General features: G+C 46.4%; 1 protein-coding gene across 1 annotated transcript in view; it reads right to left on the bottom strand.

Moving 5' to 3' along the window:
- Positions 1-18,474, bottom strand: part of ELOVL2 (ELOVL fatty acid elongase 2) — a 61,303-nt gene extending 42,829 nt beyond the window's left edge. The window contains exon 1 of the mRNA XM_002714176.6: positions 18,419-18,474. Coding sequence (XP_002714222.1) covers positions 18,419-18,421 — 3 coding nt within the window. The 5' untranslated portion in view covers positions 18,422-18,474. The remainder of the gene's footprint in view (positions 1-18,418) is intronic.
- Positions 18,475-19,142: the final 668 nt, after the last annotated feature.

The following is a 19,142-nucleotide window of genomic DNA, read 5'->3' as shown; positions in this document are numbered from 1 at the left end:
CTTCTGCATTGACCCTGGACTTGGGGATGAGCCATTCTACTGCAGACATCTGCAACAGCCACCATACACTGACTTTCAATAGACAACCTTTTTCTCACGTGACAAACTAGGAGTTCTGGGAAAACTGAAACAGCTTACTAACACTTTTTTTCACAACCATCTCTCATTACTACAGGGGTCTTAAATCTTCTAAGGGACCTATTAAGGCAGCAGCTGGTAACAATCTTTTATGAAGGGAAACCTTCCAATGTGGTATCTCTGCCTGGATTCAGATTTATGTAGTCTGATTTTCACCTTATTGTTCACTACAGTTTGGTGTGCCTTTAGGCCCTCAAATTCTGTAGAATGGGAGACACTTTAATATATTAACAAAGAAATCTTCATGACAGCAATGGTTACTTCTGCTGAAGATGAAATCTTTTAAAAATATATTCATGGCAAACCTAACACTTAGCAGAAAGATGTCAGGATGTAGATTGGTCACACATTTAACTTTTATTCAATAAATATAAATTTCCAAAGTACAGCTTATGGATTACAGTGGCTCCCCCCCCCAATAGCTTCCCTCCCAACTGCAACCCTCCCCTCTCCCGCTCCCTCTCCCATTCAAGATTCATTTTCAATTATCTTTATATACAGAAGATCAATTTAGAATATATTTAGTAAAGATTTCAACAGTTTGCACCCACACAGAAACACAAAGTATAAAGTACTGTTTGAGTACTAGTTATAGCATTAATTCACATTGTACAACACATTAAGGACAGAGATCCTACATGGGGAGTTAAGTGCACAGTGACTCCTGTTGTTGACTTAACAAATTGACACTCTTGTTTACGGCATCAGTAATCACCTGAGGCTCTTGTCATGAGTTGCCAAGGCTATGGAAGCCTTTTGAGTTCACCAGCTCTGATCTTATTCAGACAAAGTCATAGTCAAAGTGGAAGTTCTCTCCCACCTTCAGAGAAAGGTACCTCCTTCTTTGATGGCCCGTTCTTTCCACTGGGATCTCGCAGAGATCTTTCATTTGTTTGTGTGTGGGTTGGTGTTTTTTTTTTTGTTTTTTTTTTTTTTTTTTTTTTTTTGTGCCAGAGTGTCTTGGCATTCCATGCCTAAAATACTCTCATGGGCTTTTCAGCCAGATCCAAATGCCTTAAGGGGTGATTCTGAGGCCAGAGTGCTGTTTAGGACATCTGCTATTCTATGAGTCTGCTGTGTATCCCGCTTCCCATGTTGGATCATTCTCTCCCTTTTTTTTTTTTTTTATTCTATCAGTTAGTATTTGCAGTCACTAGTCTTGTTTATGTGATCCCTTTGACTCTTAGTCCTATCAGTATGATCAATTGTGAACTGAAATTGATCACTTGGACTAGCGAGATGGCATTGATACATGCCACCTTGATGGGATTGAATTGGAATCCCCTGGCAAGTTTCTAACTCTACCATTTGGGGCAAGTCCAATTGAGCATGTCCCAAATTGTACATCTCCTCCCTCTTATTCCCACTCTTATATTTAACAGGGATCACTTTTCAGTGAAATTTAAACACCTAAGAATAACTGTGTGTTAATTAAAGAGTTCAATCAATAGTATTAAGTAGAACAAAAAAAATAGTAAAAGGGGTAAAGTATTACATTGTACATCAACAGTCAGGACAAGGGCTGATCAAGTCACTGTTTCTCATGGTGTCCATTTCACTTCAAAAAGGTTTCCTTTTTGGTGCTTGGTTAGTTGCCACTGATCAGGGAGAACATATGATATTTGTACCTTTGGGACTGGCTTATTTCACTCAGCATATTTTCTGGATTCCTCCATTTAGTTGCAAATGACTGGATTTCATTGTTTACTGCTGTATAGTATTCTATAGAGTACATCTCCCATAATTTCTTTATCCAGTCTTCTGTTGATGGGCATTTAGGTTGATTCCAGGTCTTAGCTATTGTGAATTAGCTGCAATACACATTAAGGTGCAGACAGATTTTTATTTGCCAATTTAATTTTCTTTGGGTAAATTCCAAGGAGTAGGATGGCTGGGTTGTATGGTAGGGTTATATTCAGGTTTCTGAGGAATCTCCAGATTGACTTCCATAGTGGCTTGACCAGTTTGCATTCCCAGCAACAGTGGGTTAGTGTCCCTTTTTCCCCACATCTTTGCCAGCATCTGTTGGTAGATTTCTGTATATGAGCCATTCTAACCAGGGTGAGCACATTTTTTTAAACAACTTTTACTATATATTTGAAAGACAGAGACAGAGGAATCTCCCATTTGCTGGTTTACTCCCCAAATGCCTGCCAATAGCCAGAGCTGTGCCACACCAAAGCCAGGAGCCTTCAACTCAATCCGTGTCTCCCACACAGGTGGCAGAAACCCAACTTCTTGAGCCATCACCTGCAGCATCCCAAGGTGCACATTAGCAGGAAGCTGGGATCGGAAGCAGAGCCTGGACCATTTAATAAAGTAATGCGTCACTATAAAGTTAGTAATTGTTATAAGGCAGGAAGCACTGGGACATGATTTAAGAAGCACAGTTCTGTGCGCCGGCGCTGTGGCACAGCAGGTTAAAGCCCCAGCCCGCAGTACCGGCATCCCATGTGAGCACTGGTTCGAGTCCTGACTACTCCACTTCCAATCCAGCTCTCTGCTATGGCCTGGGAGATCAGTGGAGGGTGCCCCAAGTCCTTAGTCCCCTACACCCACGTGGGAGACCTGGAAGAAGCTTGAGGGTCCTGGCTTTGGACAGGCTCAGCTCTAGGCGTTGCAACCATCTGGACAGTGAACGGGTGGATGGCACACCACTCTTTGTCTACCTCTCTAACACGCAAAAAAAAAAAAAAAAAAAAAAAAAAAAAGCCCAGTTCCTGGCCTTGACTTCAATTTTCTATTTCTTTTTATTATGACTGGATTAACCACTGTCGATTCATTCATTTACCTGAAACAAAGACTTTATTAAGACAGAATTCAGAGAACACTGACATGCCTCAAGGTGTCCAACTACATTTTAGAATCAAGTAAAATACGTATACCTTTGTGTTCCAACACAACACTAGAGTAATGGTATAAAAACTTGGCTTTGGTCACACTGTTAACTCACACTTAGCTTTATATAACTCCAGCATATGGAAAAAATGATTGTTGACAGTCTACTGACTATAGTCTCATTTCTTCATTTGTTACATGAAATTTTAATATTATTGTATCTATAGATTAACTATCCTACAGGGATTTGCTTTTTCTAAGATATCTGACAAGTAGACTTGCATATTTATGGTATACAACATAATGTTTTGAAATATGTATACATTATGCAATGGCTAAATAGATCTAATTCACAAATACGTTACTTCACATACTTTTTTTGTGGTGAGAACACTTGGTATTGACTCTTAGTTGCTTCTAATGGGAATTTTATAACCTTTGACCGGTAAGAGATTTATAGGTAAAATATTAAAGTTTGCTGTGAATAATTCTTCATTTCTTAAACTTGCCCTTCTGTGAAAATAATGATATAAAATAAAGATCTAAACATCAATTTTCACTACGAGGATTTCTTTCCCATCACACTAGCTCTCTATGCTGCAGAGTTCTGCAATGCACAGGAACACACAGGGGGCTGGCGCTCTGGCGAAGCAGGTAAAGCCGCCACCTGCAGTGCCGACATCCCATGTGGGCGCTGGTTCAGGACCCAGCTGCTCCACTTCCAATCCAGCTTGCTGCTAATGCACATGGGAAAGCACAAGATGGCCCAAGTGCTTGGGCTCCTGCATCCACATAGGAGACCGGGGAGAAGCTCCTGGCTTTGGCTTGGCCCAGCTTCAGATATTGCAGCCATTTGAGGAGTGAACCAACGAATGGAAGATTTCTCTCTCTCCCTCTCTCTGTGACTATCTTTCAAATAAATAAGTCATAAAAAATAAATGAGCTCAGGCCGGCGCCACGGCTCACTAGGCTAATCCTCCGCCTTGCAGCGCCGGCACACTGGGTTCTAGTCCCGGTCAGGGCGCCGGATTCTGTCCCAGTTGCCCCTCTTCCAGGCCAGCTCTCTGTTGTGGCCAGGGAGTGCAGTGGAGGATGGCCCAAGTCCTTGGGCCCTGCACCCCATGGGAGACCAAGATAAGTACCTGGCTCCTGCCATCGGATCAGCACGGTGCGCCGGCTGCAGCGCGCCAGCTGCAGCGGCCATTGGAGGGTGAACCAACGGCAAAGACCTTTCTCTCTGTCTCTCTCTCTCTCACTGTCCACTCTGCCCGTCAAAAAAAAAAAAAAAAGAAAAAATAAATAAATAAATGAGCTCAGGAGGAATGTTTTTTTAAACCTCAGATGAATATGAGCAGTTCCTGGCCCTCGGAACACCAGAGAGGCATCAACATCTAATCCAACTTCCACCCAAAGCTGGAAACCACTGCTTTCTGAAATAACTCCGCAGACATGTACCCACCTCCCCAGAAAACCCGAGTCCTAACTGATAAGGTGGTACAGTCCACTTTAAAAACGGTTGTTTTTCAAAAGCTGTTCTTCACGTTCTGCGGAAACACTTTCCCCACTCTATAGTTACAAATCCTGGGTCTTTCCTCGACAGTCTCGCACACTGTTGGTCTTCCACACCTGGGTCCTTCCGACACTGGACAAGAGGAACGTCACCTGAGCCTTCACCTCTGTCCACTCCCTCGTTCCCCTGACCTTGTACATGGCCTTTTCCACTTCCTGCCCCCCCCCACACACACAGGACCTGGCTACTTGATAGGTGTTATATATTAGACGTGCGCCTGGCTGCATGACACGAGCTCTAGGTCCTCACCCTCTTTGGCATTTTCTATTGGATTCATTCCAGTTTATCAGTTTTTCAAATGCCTGTTCTCAGAATGTGGCACAACTATTACCTCTCTCACATTTCTACAGATGAAGCCCATGCCTTTTGTGTGGGCTTTGCTAAATATCATTCTCCCTGACTCCATTCCTCCAAATGATCTGAACTGTGAGAGGGAAAAAAAAAATCTACACACATGCATCTCTCTCCTACCCAGCAAACGGCAGCTACAGAATTGTTCCACAACTATGCAGAGGGTGCTCCGGTTCCGGGAGGTCTTTTCCTCTCTGGGGATTTGGTTTCCAGTGTGGGGTTTGGATAAAGCACTCTGTGTAACGGGTTAAAATAAGTCATCCCAGAACACCGTAGGCCTCATTTGCTATGATGGCCAAAAGGATCTGGCTGTTCAGTTGGGCCACTTTGTAGTTTTCGCTGAGCGGGAGTGGGCGTGGGCAAACAGGCTGACCCGTGACTGCAAGGCTTCAGCCGGGAGCAACTGCCTCTATCGGAAGAACAAATTCCCTCCGTGTTGTTACGGTGGTTGTGGGCTCTCCTTTTCCTTTCCTTTTCACCGCACTGACTCAGAATGAACAAAATTAAATTCTCCCACATTAGCATCCTATACCCGCCGTGAAGACTGATCTCTTATACAATTACGTACTTTAACATAGATAATCAATGAAAACGGCTAGAATGTGTTTATCAGATGCAGCCATTGTACTGGGACACTGCATGCTATTTAGTTCTCTCAACTGCTCCATGTACCAAACAGACACAAGGGATCTTCAAAAAGTTCATGACCAATATGTATTATGAAAAAAAAAATGCATTAATTTTACACCAAATATAAACAGGCATCTTAATTCCACTTTTCCGTGAACTGTGAGGCAGTCTCAGAGTTTCACCCGTCCGTGACAGAGCAGGAAAAGTGAAGTCAGAGAGGCACAGCAGCTGGCCCAACAGCCCGGAGTGGGCAGATGATGAACGACCATTGTTTACAGGAATGCGGGCTCCTCTTGCCACTCACTGGCGCCTATTTTTAGCCTGGGTCTACTGTGTGTGTTGGGGGTGGGGGTGAGATGGTCTCTCAAGGCCATGGTTAAAGAGGGGCAGAGACATTCAGTGTGGGTCACAGCAAAAAAAAAAAAAAAAAAAAAAGGCGTTTGACACAGGTTCCAGTCTTGACCCCCTGAGCAGCTACATGATGTAGGCCAAAACACGACCTCCGTGCAGGATCTCTGTCCTCTACGAGGATGACCATCCTGACGTCGTGGTGCGGCTGCAGACTGAGGGCGTATTTGTAAGAGTGGCTGCGACAGGCCTGCACTCAGAGCAGAGGTTCAGCAGTCACTCGGGGCTCTGCATTTTCAAGTCCCAAGGCAGGGCCACAGCGTCACAGCCTTACACTCACACTGCCACCCCACAGAGAAGCTCCCCGAATTGGTGCTTCATGAGTGATGTCTTAGAAATGCAGCGGTGCGGCCGGCGCCGCGGCTCAATAGGCTAATCCACCTAGCGGTGCCGGCACACCGGGTTCTAGTCCCGGTCGGGGCTCCGGATTCTGTCCTGGTTGCCCCTCTTCCAGGCCAGCCCTCTGCTGTGGCCAGGGAGTGCAGTGGAGGATGGCCCAGGTGCTTGGGCCCTGCACCCCATGGGAGACCAGGAAAAGCACCTGGCTCCTGCCATCGGATCAGCGCGGTGCGCCGGCCACAGCGCGCCGGCCGCGCCGGCCATTGGAGGGTGAACCAACGGCAAAAGAAGACCTTTCTCTCTGTCTCTCTCTCTCTCACTGTCCACTCTGTCAAAAATAAAAAAAAAAAATAAAAAAATAAAAATAAAAAAAGAAATGCAGCGGTGTGAAAAACAAAGAAACACAATTCACCATCACAGCTCTCAGAGACAGACTAGGGAAACTAGGAATGAACGTGCAATAGAGAAGGGAGAATGAGAAGCCTACTGCAGTGGGTTCACTAGCCCTGCACACCACGCCTGACCTGTGATCAGGAAACACAGATATTGATGGTGCACAACTTGAGGACAAATGCTCTCCTCAGCCTTCACACTTCTCTCCCAGCTCTCCTGTTCCCATCTGTGACCAGCCCCAGGGCCACAGAGGGGAACCTCTCGGCGTGATCGGCAGCTGCCTCATCTGAGGCGTTCTCTTGCTCTCGCGAGGGAAAACAGGCTCACTCCTCACTCTGGCCCGAGCATGACAAACAGGCCCGTGGACAATTTGCCCTTTAGTTCTCTAAAAGTGCCAGAATGCCGAGTGTGACCCCAAAGACCTTTCGGATGTTGATTCAGGCAGCCAAGAGGAAAGCATCAGGGTCCCGGAAAACCACAGAAAGCCCTCCTGCCCTGGGGCTCCTCGGCCAAGACCTGCTGAGACCTCGCATCCAGGATGGTTTTTCACTTAAGGATAAAGGTAAAGGCATCAAAACGAACAGACCAGTAAAACAAACACATCACATGAATGTTCTGTCATTTACTTTAGGTAGGTCTTGTACAGTCCAATAAATACTGAGTACCACCATGTGCTGCTACACCTCCCAACCCAATATCCCTTGTTCCTTCCGCAGAGGTAACTGCTGATACACCTGATATCAAGCCTTCCAGTCCATGTTTTTATACATTTAGATATTCACAAACAAAACTGCAGTTTTGCACATCTTCACGATCTGTATACATGATTCACACCCATCTTTCTGCAGCCTGCTCTGTCACCCGACATTGCTTTAGGAGATCCCATTGTGTTGATACATGTGGATCTAGTTTTCTCATCTTGACTGCCGCAGTCTATCATATGAACAAACTGCCATTTAACCTCTTCCTTACTGATGGGTATTTTGGTTATTTACAATTTGTTATTAAAAAAAATGTTGCTTCATACAATCTCTGTATGCTCACAAGTGAAAATTTCTGTGAATAAGTCCAGTTGCAGAATTGCTGTGTTACTTGGGGAATGTATTTTTAATTTTCGCATAAACTACCAGACTGCTTTTAAAAAATTCTGTGGAACTTGCTAATGTCAGTTTTTAATTTTTGCCACATTCATGGATGTGATATGGTTTTAATTTGCATTTCCTATTACTACTATAGTTATGCATGTCTTTAAATATTTATTAATATGAAAGCTTCCTCTTCAGTGAGCTGCCATTTAATAACCTTTTCCATGGTTTTTAATAGATTGCTGGTCTTCTATTTATTAATTTATAAAAGTCACTTATATATTCTAGATGCTAATCTTTTTTTTTTTTTTACACAAATCGCAAATACCTTCTAGCCTTATTCTTTTCAAATCATCTCTCCGTATGGTATCTTCTATCGTCTCAAAAATTTTAATTTTGATGTGATTAAACGTATAACTTTTATAGTTTTTTTTTTTTTTTTAAGTCTTGCTTAAGAAATTATTCCTTCTTTCTGTCTCTGTCTGCTCTGCCTGTCAGAAAAAAAAAAATTTATTCCTGGGGCTGGCACTGTGGCTTAGCAAGCAAAGCACCGCCTGTGATGCTGGCATCTCCTATGGGCACCAGTTCAAGTCCCAGTTGCTTCACTTCCGATCCAGCTCCCTAATGTGCCTGGGAAAGTAGTGGAGGATGGCCCAAATGCTTGGGCCTCTGCGGCCTCTGCAACCATGTGGGAGACTCAGAAGAAACTCCTGGCTTGGGCTGGCCCAGCTCTGGCCCTTGAGGCCAGGTAGGGAGTGAACCAGCAGATCTAAGATTGATCACTCTCTCTCTCTCTCTCTCTCGCCCCCTCCATCTCCAACTCTGCCTTTCAAATTAATGAATTTTTAAAAACAATCATTCATACAATAACTTCTGTTTTCTGTCTTCAAGCTTCATTTTTATTTAGGCTTTTAAATGATCTGGAATTTATTTCTGTACGTCAAGTAGAGAATTCTGAGCAAACAGAAGGCCATTTGTCCCAACACCATGCCCTATACAGTCTTCCCACTCATCATCACGCCACTCATCTTATAGCAAGTTCCTGTATGTGCAAGAAACTTTCACCTTTGCCTAACTGACCTGGTTGTCTAGTCAGAGCTTTCTACACCTCCATGGCAAACCAGATACCTTTCTCTGGTAAATGTCAATGACCTACCCAGGCTCTGATTTCTACTTTGCCAGACAAGTCAGAGGGGGTACTCCTACGTGGAGTGTACACTATTTTCCACCTACCTCTTTCATAAGGTTGAGGTCCGATTTATGAAGGAACGTTAGGGTAAGAAAAATTTTCCCATCTTACTATTAATTTGCAGGACTTACTCAATGACTGCCCAATATAACTTTTTATCCAAATTGTGTAAAAAGTCTTCTACCCAACAGGTTGAAGAGTGAGTGAGATCGAGATGGGGCCTCTATAGAGTCCCAGAAGTCAAGGATTACACCCTTAGTCTTTTCTACTGTACGCAGATGATCATCACCAAGTCCTGTGACTCTCAGGGCAGGTGCCACATATTTTCACAATGAAAAAACAACTGAATCGCTCTCAAATGGTTACAAAATATACAGCACATTCAAGGAGCCTCTGCTACCAGCAGCCAGCTGGCCTACTTAAGCACTTTGTTCAGGAGAGGAATCTGGAAACTAGTTGTCACACCGAATTTAGGCTGACTTTGAGAAATGAATAAATATTGACAAAATACTTCTATGAAAACCATGTGTTTTCTTAACTGCATCAAACTACTGGGTATTCTAAAGTAAGTCTTGCTGTGGATTTGTTGTTACTTTTACTATATTTCCCCAAAGTGATTCTACTGAACTGACCTGGACCAAGGAATCACTTATGGAACTAAGAAAGCAATGCCAGAGACAGCAAATCTAGAACCAAGTTTAAAAATATAGATATTACCTCAAAATAGACTAATTTTATAGATATATCTCTCATGACAAACTCAACTCTGCATGCAAGTGGTTTCATTTTCTGCAAAGCAACTTATTGCATGAGAATGTCCTTGTGTAGAAACCCCACAGAATAAATAAACAGAAGAACGTGACTGAAGGCCTGAAAACACTCTTTATATAATAGACTTCTTCCAACAATGTATGGTTCAACAATACCGATTCAACTACTCTGTCTGCAGTGAGGAACTCCGCTCCATGCCTTTACATCCTGTACATCCGGCGTGCCTCTCTCTCACCCCGTCCTGCATTTTCATCCACAGCTTGTTTACTTCCTAACATGTATTCGATGTACTTACTATGGTTAGGGTTTACTATCCGAATCCTCTCTTCTAGAATGCATGCATGAAGTTGTGCCTTAACTTCCTCCCTGGTGCATTCCAACACCTAGAACAGTACCCAGCATGTGAATAAATAAGTGAACAAATGAATATTTGTTCATTGTTTGTAAAGTGAGTATTTGCTGAAAAGTGAATTCTAAGAAAAATAGAATTCAAATAGCTCTAAACAACTTCAGATCCATATAAACGTGCTAAAATCCTCCCTCCTCTGGCCCTTTACACTGTAACATGTATTAGGAGAAGTTCAGTAGGAGAACTTTTTACAAGAATGGTCAAACTGAAACCAGGTAACTACTCCGTAATCATGGGTACCAGGAAAGCCTACTGGGATAAAGCAACAAGCAATGGGACAGAGGACACAGCGCAGGGGTAGGCAGTGGGCCTGAATCCCTGTCCACCACGGACTAGTTTTATGACTATACAGAAAACAACTTCTCTGAATCTCAGTTCCTTGACACACAGGAAAGCCACTTCACACATCTGTCCACGTATCACACACATTCTCTATGAGCGTGCTCTGTGCAGGGAGTACTCTGGTGCTGAAATTATAGCAGCAGGGTGGCTGGGAGCTCCCACTCCTGGAGCTCACAGGTGGTGCGGAGGCCGATGATATACACGTGGACAAAGTATTCAATAAGCAAGTCACATGCCGCTGAGAGGCTGTGACGGAAGCCTTGTGTAGACAGACACACCAGGCCAACAGGTGGTATGTGAGGATGCAGTGGGAAGTAACTTTAACGGTGACCACAACATGGAAGTGTAATTCATCTATTTTATTTGAAAATGGGGGTCAAGCATACATGGCAAGAGAATCCTACCAGGTAGGAAAGGATTTTACGTTGAGAAGTCTTGGTCTTTGCTCTGGACTCAAACTTCATTCCACTTGGTGCAAGTACTCCTCTAGCCATTTCTTCAACAGGCCTTATATGGTAACTTCACTCCAGCCAGGCTGGAGAATTCGCCGTCCAACATGCTTTCTACTCTCCTCACCTAGCCCTAGCCTCTGCCAAGCTGCCCTCCTAGACTACACAAATCTCTACTCCCAGCTTACTCTTTTATGTCTAATCAATTTTTGCTACTTCTGAACTAACCAAGAAGTAGGAAAAGCAGCTATGTGCACATATGCGTTCTTTACCTCAATATTTCCAACAAAACACACAAAATCCAATAATCTGCTCTACTTAGGATTTCACAAACTGAAATAATGAGGACCCAGTGGGAAAGAGAGAATGTAAGATACATTTTCATGTAAATTTTTAGGGGCTAAGGCATTAGATTAAGCACTATTAAGAAGCTCAAGACAGGCAATTTGATGTAGGTGGCTGGGCAAATAGCTAAGGTTTAATCTGATTATGCAGAGCTCTTAGGATTTTCTAAAGTTGTGACTCAAATCCATGAAAGTTTTCAAAAAGCATTCCATTTAATGCAAGTTCATCTACGGATGAGAATTATTCAGTAAGAAAAACTGTTTTGAAGCAAACATATAATTCAATTTTCATTTTTCACTACTCTAACAGAACTCACGCAGCCCAAGGAGTCAAAAATCAGAAGAAACAACATTTTTTATTCTCTCCAGGAAAATAAATCCCGAACATTAAAACCAAAGTCAATTATCACAGGAATATGATTTTTTAAAATGCAAGTACATGTAGGTTAGTCAAGATATTTTAAAAATTTCTAGTGCAGGAATAAAGAAAAAAGTTCAGATTGTAAATATGAGTATGATGGTCTTTTGATAACAGCTTTGAGCATTTAACAGCAGCCAATTTAGGTATCATAACAGCTTCCTAAGTATTATCTGACACAATCTTCACTAGGCTCTCATTTTTTGAGAAGACAGACATTAAAGACCAAATCTGATGTTGCCCATGTCAAAGATATTATACATCTTTTATGGGTGAGAACACTGTTCAAATGACTGAACAGGCGCATGTGGTTAAAGGGAGTTTTCCAAAAGTTGACAATTTAGAAAACAAATGAAGCCGAGGAGCTGGCTCAGGCCCTTTCCAGCCTCTTCATCCAGGCTCTCCCAAGCCGACCAGTATGGAAACCTGATTACTCTTCCTAAATATTTTTATCATTTGATTCTCTACTCCAAAAGCCTACTTGTGGGGGCTGGCGCCGTGACGCAGTAGGTTATTCCTCCGCCTGCAGCGCCAGATCTAGTCCCGGCTGCTCCTCTTCCAATCCAGCTCTCTCTGCTATAGCCTGGGAAAGCAGAAGATGGCCCAAGTCCTTGCCCTTGCCCCTGCACCCACGTGGGAGAACCGGAAGAAGCTCCTGGCTTCAGATCGGCACAGCTCTGGCGTCCAACTGGGGAGTGAACCAACAGAAGGAAGACCTTTCTCTCCCTCTGTAACTCTACCTCTCAATAAATAAATAAAATCTTAAAAAAAAAAAAAAGCCTACTTGTTCTCTACTGCCTTCAGAACCTAAGACATTCCGATTCAGCTCCCGGCTAATGTACATGGGCAGCAGGAGATCAAGTATCTGAGTCCCTGCCACCACGTGGGAGACCCGGATGGAGCTCCTGGCTTCAGCCTGGCCCAGCCCCAGCTGCTGCAGCTATTTGGGGAATGAACCAGAGGATGGAAACTCTTTCTCTGCCTTTCAAATAAATAAATATTAAAAAAAAAAAAAACTAAGAAAATCTTCTTGGCCTCTGCCTTTCAAACAAATCTTTTTTAAAAAAAAAAATTATCTAAGAGAAACTTCTTAGCCTCAAATTCAAGATTTTCCAACATCTGACTTGATTCACATCTCCCAAATGTCAATCCCATAATGCTACCGGTCCACAGACTGCACACTCAAAAGCACTGCTCAGTACCTGGTCCACGCTGGGCTCTGTGAAGACACAGCGTGTCCATCAAACTGCTCTCGGTGCAATGTTCCTCACATACATCTGTGTGACTACTTCTGGGGCCTCACGCGGTCACTTGGTCACTTACCCTCACAGGGATGTCAGCTAGATCCTACATTCCTCCCCTTCTCCATACATCAAAATCCAGCCTGCTCAGACCAGCACTGTGGTACAGCAGGTTAAAGCTACCTGCAGCGTGGCATGCCATATGGCTCTAGGAGTCGTCTCGGCAGCATCACTTCCAATTCAGCTCACTGCTAATGTGCCCGAGGAAGAAGTGGAAGATGGCCCAAGGGCTTGGGCCTCTGGACCCTAGTGGGAGACCTGGATGAAGCTCCTGGCTTGAGAGAGGCCCAACCCCGACTGTTGCAGCCATCTGGGGAGCGAAGCAGCAGGTGGAAGACTTCGCTCTGCCTCTCCCTCTCTGTAACTATGCCTTTTTAGGAGTCTGAATGCTGAAAAGGTCAATGAAGGGGGGGGGGGGGTAATGCCTTCTTAGAAAACACAAAGGAATGGCAATCCCTCTGCCTCTGGAGAGCGGGATATGAAAGAGCCCAGGCAGTGAAGCCCAGCGAGTCCTCCCAACAGCCTACAGCCCCTCCTGCAGTAGGGCCTCCCCCAGGGACACGGAGATGGTGATGAATATGCATTGCTAAAAGCCAGAGAGGAGTTGCATTTTATTTTTGCAAAGCAAATGTTCACTTCTCAATAGTTTTTCATAGGGATGAAAAATAGGATGTGAAGAGAATGAGCTGTGCACTGGGAGTCAGAAGTATTGGTGTTTAGTTTCTGAACAAGCAACCATTGAGCACTTACTGTATGTCGGGCATCCTAGGTGCTTGAGATACATTTCTGGACAGCAGACAGATGTCGCTGTCTTCATAAAGTTCATTCAGGTGAGAAGGGACAGGTAAGAAGAGACAAAAAAACACATGATATAACTACTAAGTAAATGGTTCAACATCTCCAAGGCTATGTAAATAGCAAACTCTTAGGTCCTGTGTGCCCTGGAGAAAAACACAGTGTGAGAGGATCAAGTGTGAATATGACAGCGCAGGCTCCAGTTTAAGTGGAGTGGGGAGGGTGTGAATATGACAGTGCAGGCTCCAGTTTAAGTGGAGTGGGGAGGGGAGGTCCAACTACCCAAGTACTCAGGCAGTTTTCTGGGGGTAAGATCCCCATGGCCAAAGGAACAGCCCCATAAAGGTGAGGAGGTCTCCTCTGATTCTCACATCTTGTGAAAGACATGACACCCCGCCACCCAGTGCAGCAGGTGCACAAACAGTGTCTCCCAGCGACTTGACTGAGGGAACTGAGCCAGTAAATAGTAAAGCCAGCGCTGCAAACCAGGCTTCTTGACCCTTGGTCCAGTGCCCTTCTTTTTCTTTGTGCCTTGCTCCTCCAGTACGGAAGAAAGGGATCGTTCCTCACACAGCACCGTCGGAATGTCAGGTGTCATCATCACATTGCTATTACTATTGATCAGTTTCATCACTATTTCTCAAAGAACAATTTCATTTTCCCTTCCAATGGCTTATTTTCTCCTCTATCTGTGCTTTTCTCAAGTGGATCATTTTAACCTCAGATTATCAAGTTAACTGAACTTCTTTGGATATTTGATAAATGGGAGATATTAGGTATGAGAATAAGCTATATAAAACACTTACGAAGGGGTCCTCAAAAATGTGGATAAAAAACTATGTTTTTAAAATTTTTGGCACCAAAATAAACTGATTTTTAAGCTCCATTTTCCATGAATGTTTAAAAGTACCTTTGTATGACTTAACACGAAAAGGTGAGAATGTAGAACCCAGAGATCAAGATAGAGAACCTAGAGTTTTGAAAAGTAGGAAGTTAAAAAGTTAAAGAAACAAAGAAATCCTTAAAAAAGGAAACTCACAGAAAAGGCAGAAAGGAGGCTGAAAAAGGTAAGTAGGTTGGAAAATATTCAAGTGAGAATATGAAAATATGAGACAAGAAACAGTACAGAGTCAGATTTCAGACGCAGGGACTGAAGAGCCGGTGGAATTACCACCGGCCACGGGCAGCGGCGAGCCACACCTGAAAGACGAGAGCTTTCTGCAGGGCTGGGTTTAAGGTTGTGCGAGGCCCTCACGCGTGGAAAGGTGCAGGAGATAAGAGGTCAACCTGGAAGATGTGTACTCCAGCACCATCCTGACCACGTGTGGCTATTGAGCAATGGAACACAGCCAGCCTGAACTAAGCTGTTTAGAATACAGATATTCAATGAAAAAAAAAAAAAGGGAAAATTCAGTAACTTTTGGTGTAATTACATGCTGAGATATCCACATGTTCTGGGTTACATGAAATGCATTAAAATTTATTTCACTTATCTCTTTAATGTGGCTACCAGAAAAACTGAAGGTCACCAATGTTATTTCCCTGCTTCCACTGGACACTGCTGCTACAGAACACCACATTAGGGTCACACAAGGGACGCAAGTATGAAGTAATTCTTCTCAAACATCTCAAAAGAATGAAAAAAAAAAAAACACATCAAGACAGCTAACATTTACTAAGCACCCAACGCAATTTGCTAGACACATAGAAATGCACCACCTTGCTTCTCCCCAAACCAAGAAATATCGTCGCTTCTTACAGAAGGCAGCAGGGCTCAAACACACTGTGTTAAGTGCTGGTGCTGGGATTCAAACCCCTGAAGGACACAGATCTCAACTCTAAATCCCCTTACTAAACTGCTAGACTCTAATGGACACATTCAAACGAACGTTTCTTCCCAAAGATCTGTAGAGTCTGTGATATACCAATGATGAGGTGACTAAGAAAGCAATATAAATAAATGCATAGTTTTTTTTTTCAAATTAGAATGAGCGACTGATGTCTTTTTTTTACATTAAGCCACTAAATCAGTTTCCAGTGCAACTCCTTTCCCTTTATCAACATCTACTCTGAAAAATGCAAACCCATCTAGTTAGATACTACGTGATCACCGACAACCCTGAATCCTAAGACCTTGTTTTCTGAACTAAGGACGAGTGTAGGAAGAATCTTCAAAAAGTTCCAGAAATGCATATTATGAAAAAGCTATGTTGCTATAATCATAAAAATTTCAATTTTTTTCTCACCAAAATAATCTTTTATTTCCATTTTCCTCACCAAAATAATCATTTATTTCCATTTTTCCAAACTTTTAAATAAATACAAATAAAACAGTTTTAAAGAGACCAATCTTCCACCCATGGGTTCATTCTCAAAATGCCCGCAACACCTGGAGCTGTGCCAGATTGAAGCCAGGACTCTGAAACTCAATCCAGGTCTCCCTCAGGTTTGGCAGGGCCCCAAGAACTTGAGCCATCATCTGCTGCCTCCCAGGGTGCACATTAGCAGAAAAAGCTGGAATCGGGAGCCAGCAGTCAAACTCCAAGGGGAAGCATCCCAAGCAGCTACTTTACTGCTGTGCCAAACACCTGGAGCTCCATTTTCCCACAGAGTTTCTGAAGTACTCTCATATAATGTGGATTCATTTACAAGATTTAACAGCCTACTTCACATCAGGGAAGCACCTGAACCTCGCAGACTAATAACCACTGCCACAGATGTACCCCCATGGGAGTGGAAAAAGTGAGGGAGATTGGAAGGAAAACATTCTGGAATAAGTCTAATTAGCAGAACCATCTTAAGAGCTTGTAATGGATCTAGAGTCAAAAGCTTGTTGGTCTGAAATGAACTACTAATTTATTTACAAATCCAAATCCCATTCCTTGCCACTTTTCTTTTTAAAGATTTATCCATTTATTTGGAAGAGTTACACAGAGAGAAAAGGGGACACAGAGAGATCTTCCATCTGCTGGTTCGCTCCCCAAATGGCTGCAACTGCCAGGGCTGCCTGGGTGAAGCCAGGAGTTAGAAGCTCCACCCAGGTCTCCCAAGTGGGTGCAGGGGCCCAGGCACTTGGACCATCTTCCACCACTTTCCCAGATGCATTAGCAGGGAGCTGGATCAGAAGTGGAGCAGCATGGCCTCCAACCAGTGTCCAAGGGGGCAGGCACCTGCTGCAAGCTACAATAGCCTTGCCCCGCTTTTAAAAAAGTGATACAACTTGGATACATTGAAGTTATCTCCCCTGAGGCTCAATCTTTCTGAAAAACACATAAAGAGGGAAAAAAAAAAATCACAAGGGTCAAGGTTAAAGCCTCGAAGAGCTGGCCCTTGGTTCTGACTCAATTTCCACTTCTCCTTTCAATTACGGAGACATCCCTGGCATTGTTCTCTTACCCACTACAACCCCCACCAATACTTCGGAATAAGAATCAGACCCCAGGGGAGAGTGTCAGTCCTAAAGTTGCTTTGTCCACTCTGCTGCCAAGACACCCAGCGCACAAAGTGACCAGGCCTACGAGGCCGCCACCTACACCCTGACCATCGAAGGCCTTGAAGTTGAGTGGCCCCTACCCACGGCGATCCCACTCCTCCCAACGACACCTGCGAGTCTCCTCCTCTAACAACCGTCACTCGGAGAAGCCCGCTGCTCCCCACCCGCGATGCATCCGCCCCAAGTGTTTTTACGCTTTCTTGAGTTTAATTAAATAGCTGGCGAGCACCTGTCGTGGGCCAGCCCCTGCTCAGGGTACAAGGCGATAGGGCGGCGTGCGGAGGGGACAAAGCGACCAAAGTCTCTGTCCTTCTGAAAGTGACACGCTGGGGGGAGGGAGAGGTTAAGCCCACGATGAAGAAACCTGCGGTGAACTGTGCTAAGCAAAGACGACCAAGCAGGCGAGGGGGTGGGCGAGCCGCGGTGGGCCAGCGGGCATTTCTAGGTCAGGTGGGGTCGCCAAGGCTTCGCTCGCACGTAATCAGGCAGAGCGAGCGAGCGAGCGGGAAAGGGGAGCGAGGGCAACACGCAGAGAAAGGGGATTAGCATAATTTGCCCAGCGCCGGGGGCGAGCATTTCCCCTTCGGCCCCAGGGCCGGCCCTCGCAGTGCCCACACAATACGGTGGTCTCCTCCTGAACCCAGAGACCCGGGCTCTGGGGCTCCCACCCGCCGGGGAGTTCGCGGCCGCCGGGATCCGGCCCCGAGCCGAGCAGGGGGCGCCCCAGCCCCGGGAGGAGCCGCCGGAGAGACCCCCCCACCCACCCACCCCGGGACCCCGGGCTCCAGGCCGGACGGCCCGGGAAAGCTGGCCGCGACCCCCGCCTGCAGCCCCCGGCGCGCCGACACACCCCTCCCCGCCGGAGAGGGCAGCCGAGGCGGCGGGCGGGCATTCGGCCGTTAGGGCCGGACCCGGGACCTCCGCGCGGGAAGCCCCGTCCCCTCCGCCCCGGCGGGAAGGGCCGCGCGGCGGGTTCCTCCTCGGGCACTCGCGGCCGCGTGCATGCAACAGGGGGCCGGACTGGAGCGGGCGCCGGGACAAAGTTGCCGAGACCGCGGGCGCCGGCCGAGGGCAGCGGGTTCCAGCGGTCGAACCCGCCGCGCCGGCACCGCCGCCGAGGGCGTGAGGAGAGCGAGCGCGGCGGCCCCGACTCACCATGATCCGCGGCGGGCGGCGATGCGCTGTCCAGGGTAGCCAGCGTCCCTCTGCCCGGCGCGCCCGCCGCGCCCGCTCGGTTTTACCCCCGCCCGCGCCCACGCCCACGCCCGGCGCGCGCACGCCCGCCGCCCGCGCCTCCCCGCCCCCTCGGGCTCGCGCCGCTGCCGCGCGGCGCCCGCCGCCTCAGGGCCGTTTCGACCCCCTCCCCACCCACGGGGCCCTCGGCGGGCGGCCGTGGCGCGAGGAGAGCGCGCGCGGGGAGACCGGGACACGCAGGACGGGCGAGAGGGCGACCCCCCAACAGCTCCCCCCCCCCCCCCCCCCCCCGCCAACAACACGCCCGCGCGCCTGGCCGCCCCGCGCCCCTCTCCGGGCGCCTGGTCTCTGACGTGCGCGCGTGCGGCGCCCCCTGCCGGCCGGACGGCGATTTGCAGGCCCAGCCGGCGCCTGCTGCGCTCTGGGGCTCTACGTTCGCGGAGCGGCCGTGGGACCCCCACCTGCTGCCCGGAGAGCCGGGGGCGGCGGGGGCGGCGCAGAGGGCGAGGCCCCTGGCGCTGCTTGTGTTGGGCCGCCTGCTTTCCAAGCACGTGAAGAGGGAGTGGCCTTGCTCGTGCGGGTGTGCAGTGCCTGTGCAGGTGTGCAGTGCCCGTGCAGGTGTGCAGGATGTGGGGGTCTTTTTTTCCATAGGAGGGGTGAGTGGGCTTCCTTGTGCTGAGCCGTA

The sequence above is a fragment of the Oryctolagus cuniculus genome, chromosome 5 (assembly GCF_051225735.1).
Source record: "Oryctolagus cuniculus isolate XC-2025 breed Fujian yellow rabbit chromosome 5, ASM5122573v1, whole genome shotgun sequence".
Classification (NCBI taxonomy): domain Eukaryota; kingdom Metazoa; phylum Chordata; class Mammalia; order Lagomorpha; family Leporidae; genus Oryctolagus; species Oryctolagus cuniculus.
This window is presented reverse-complemented; position numbering and strand designations above follow the sequence as displayed.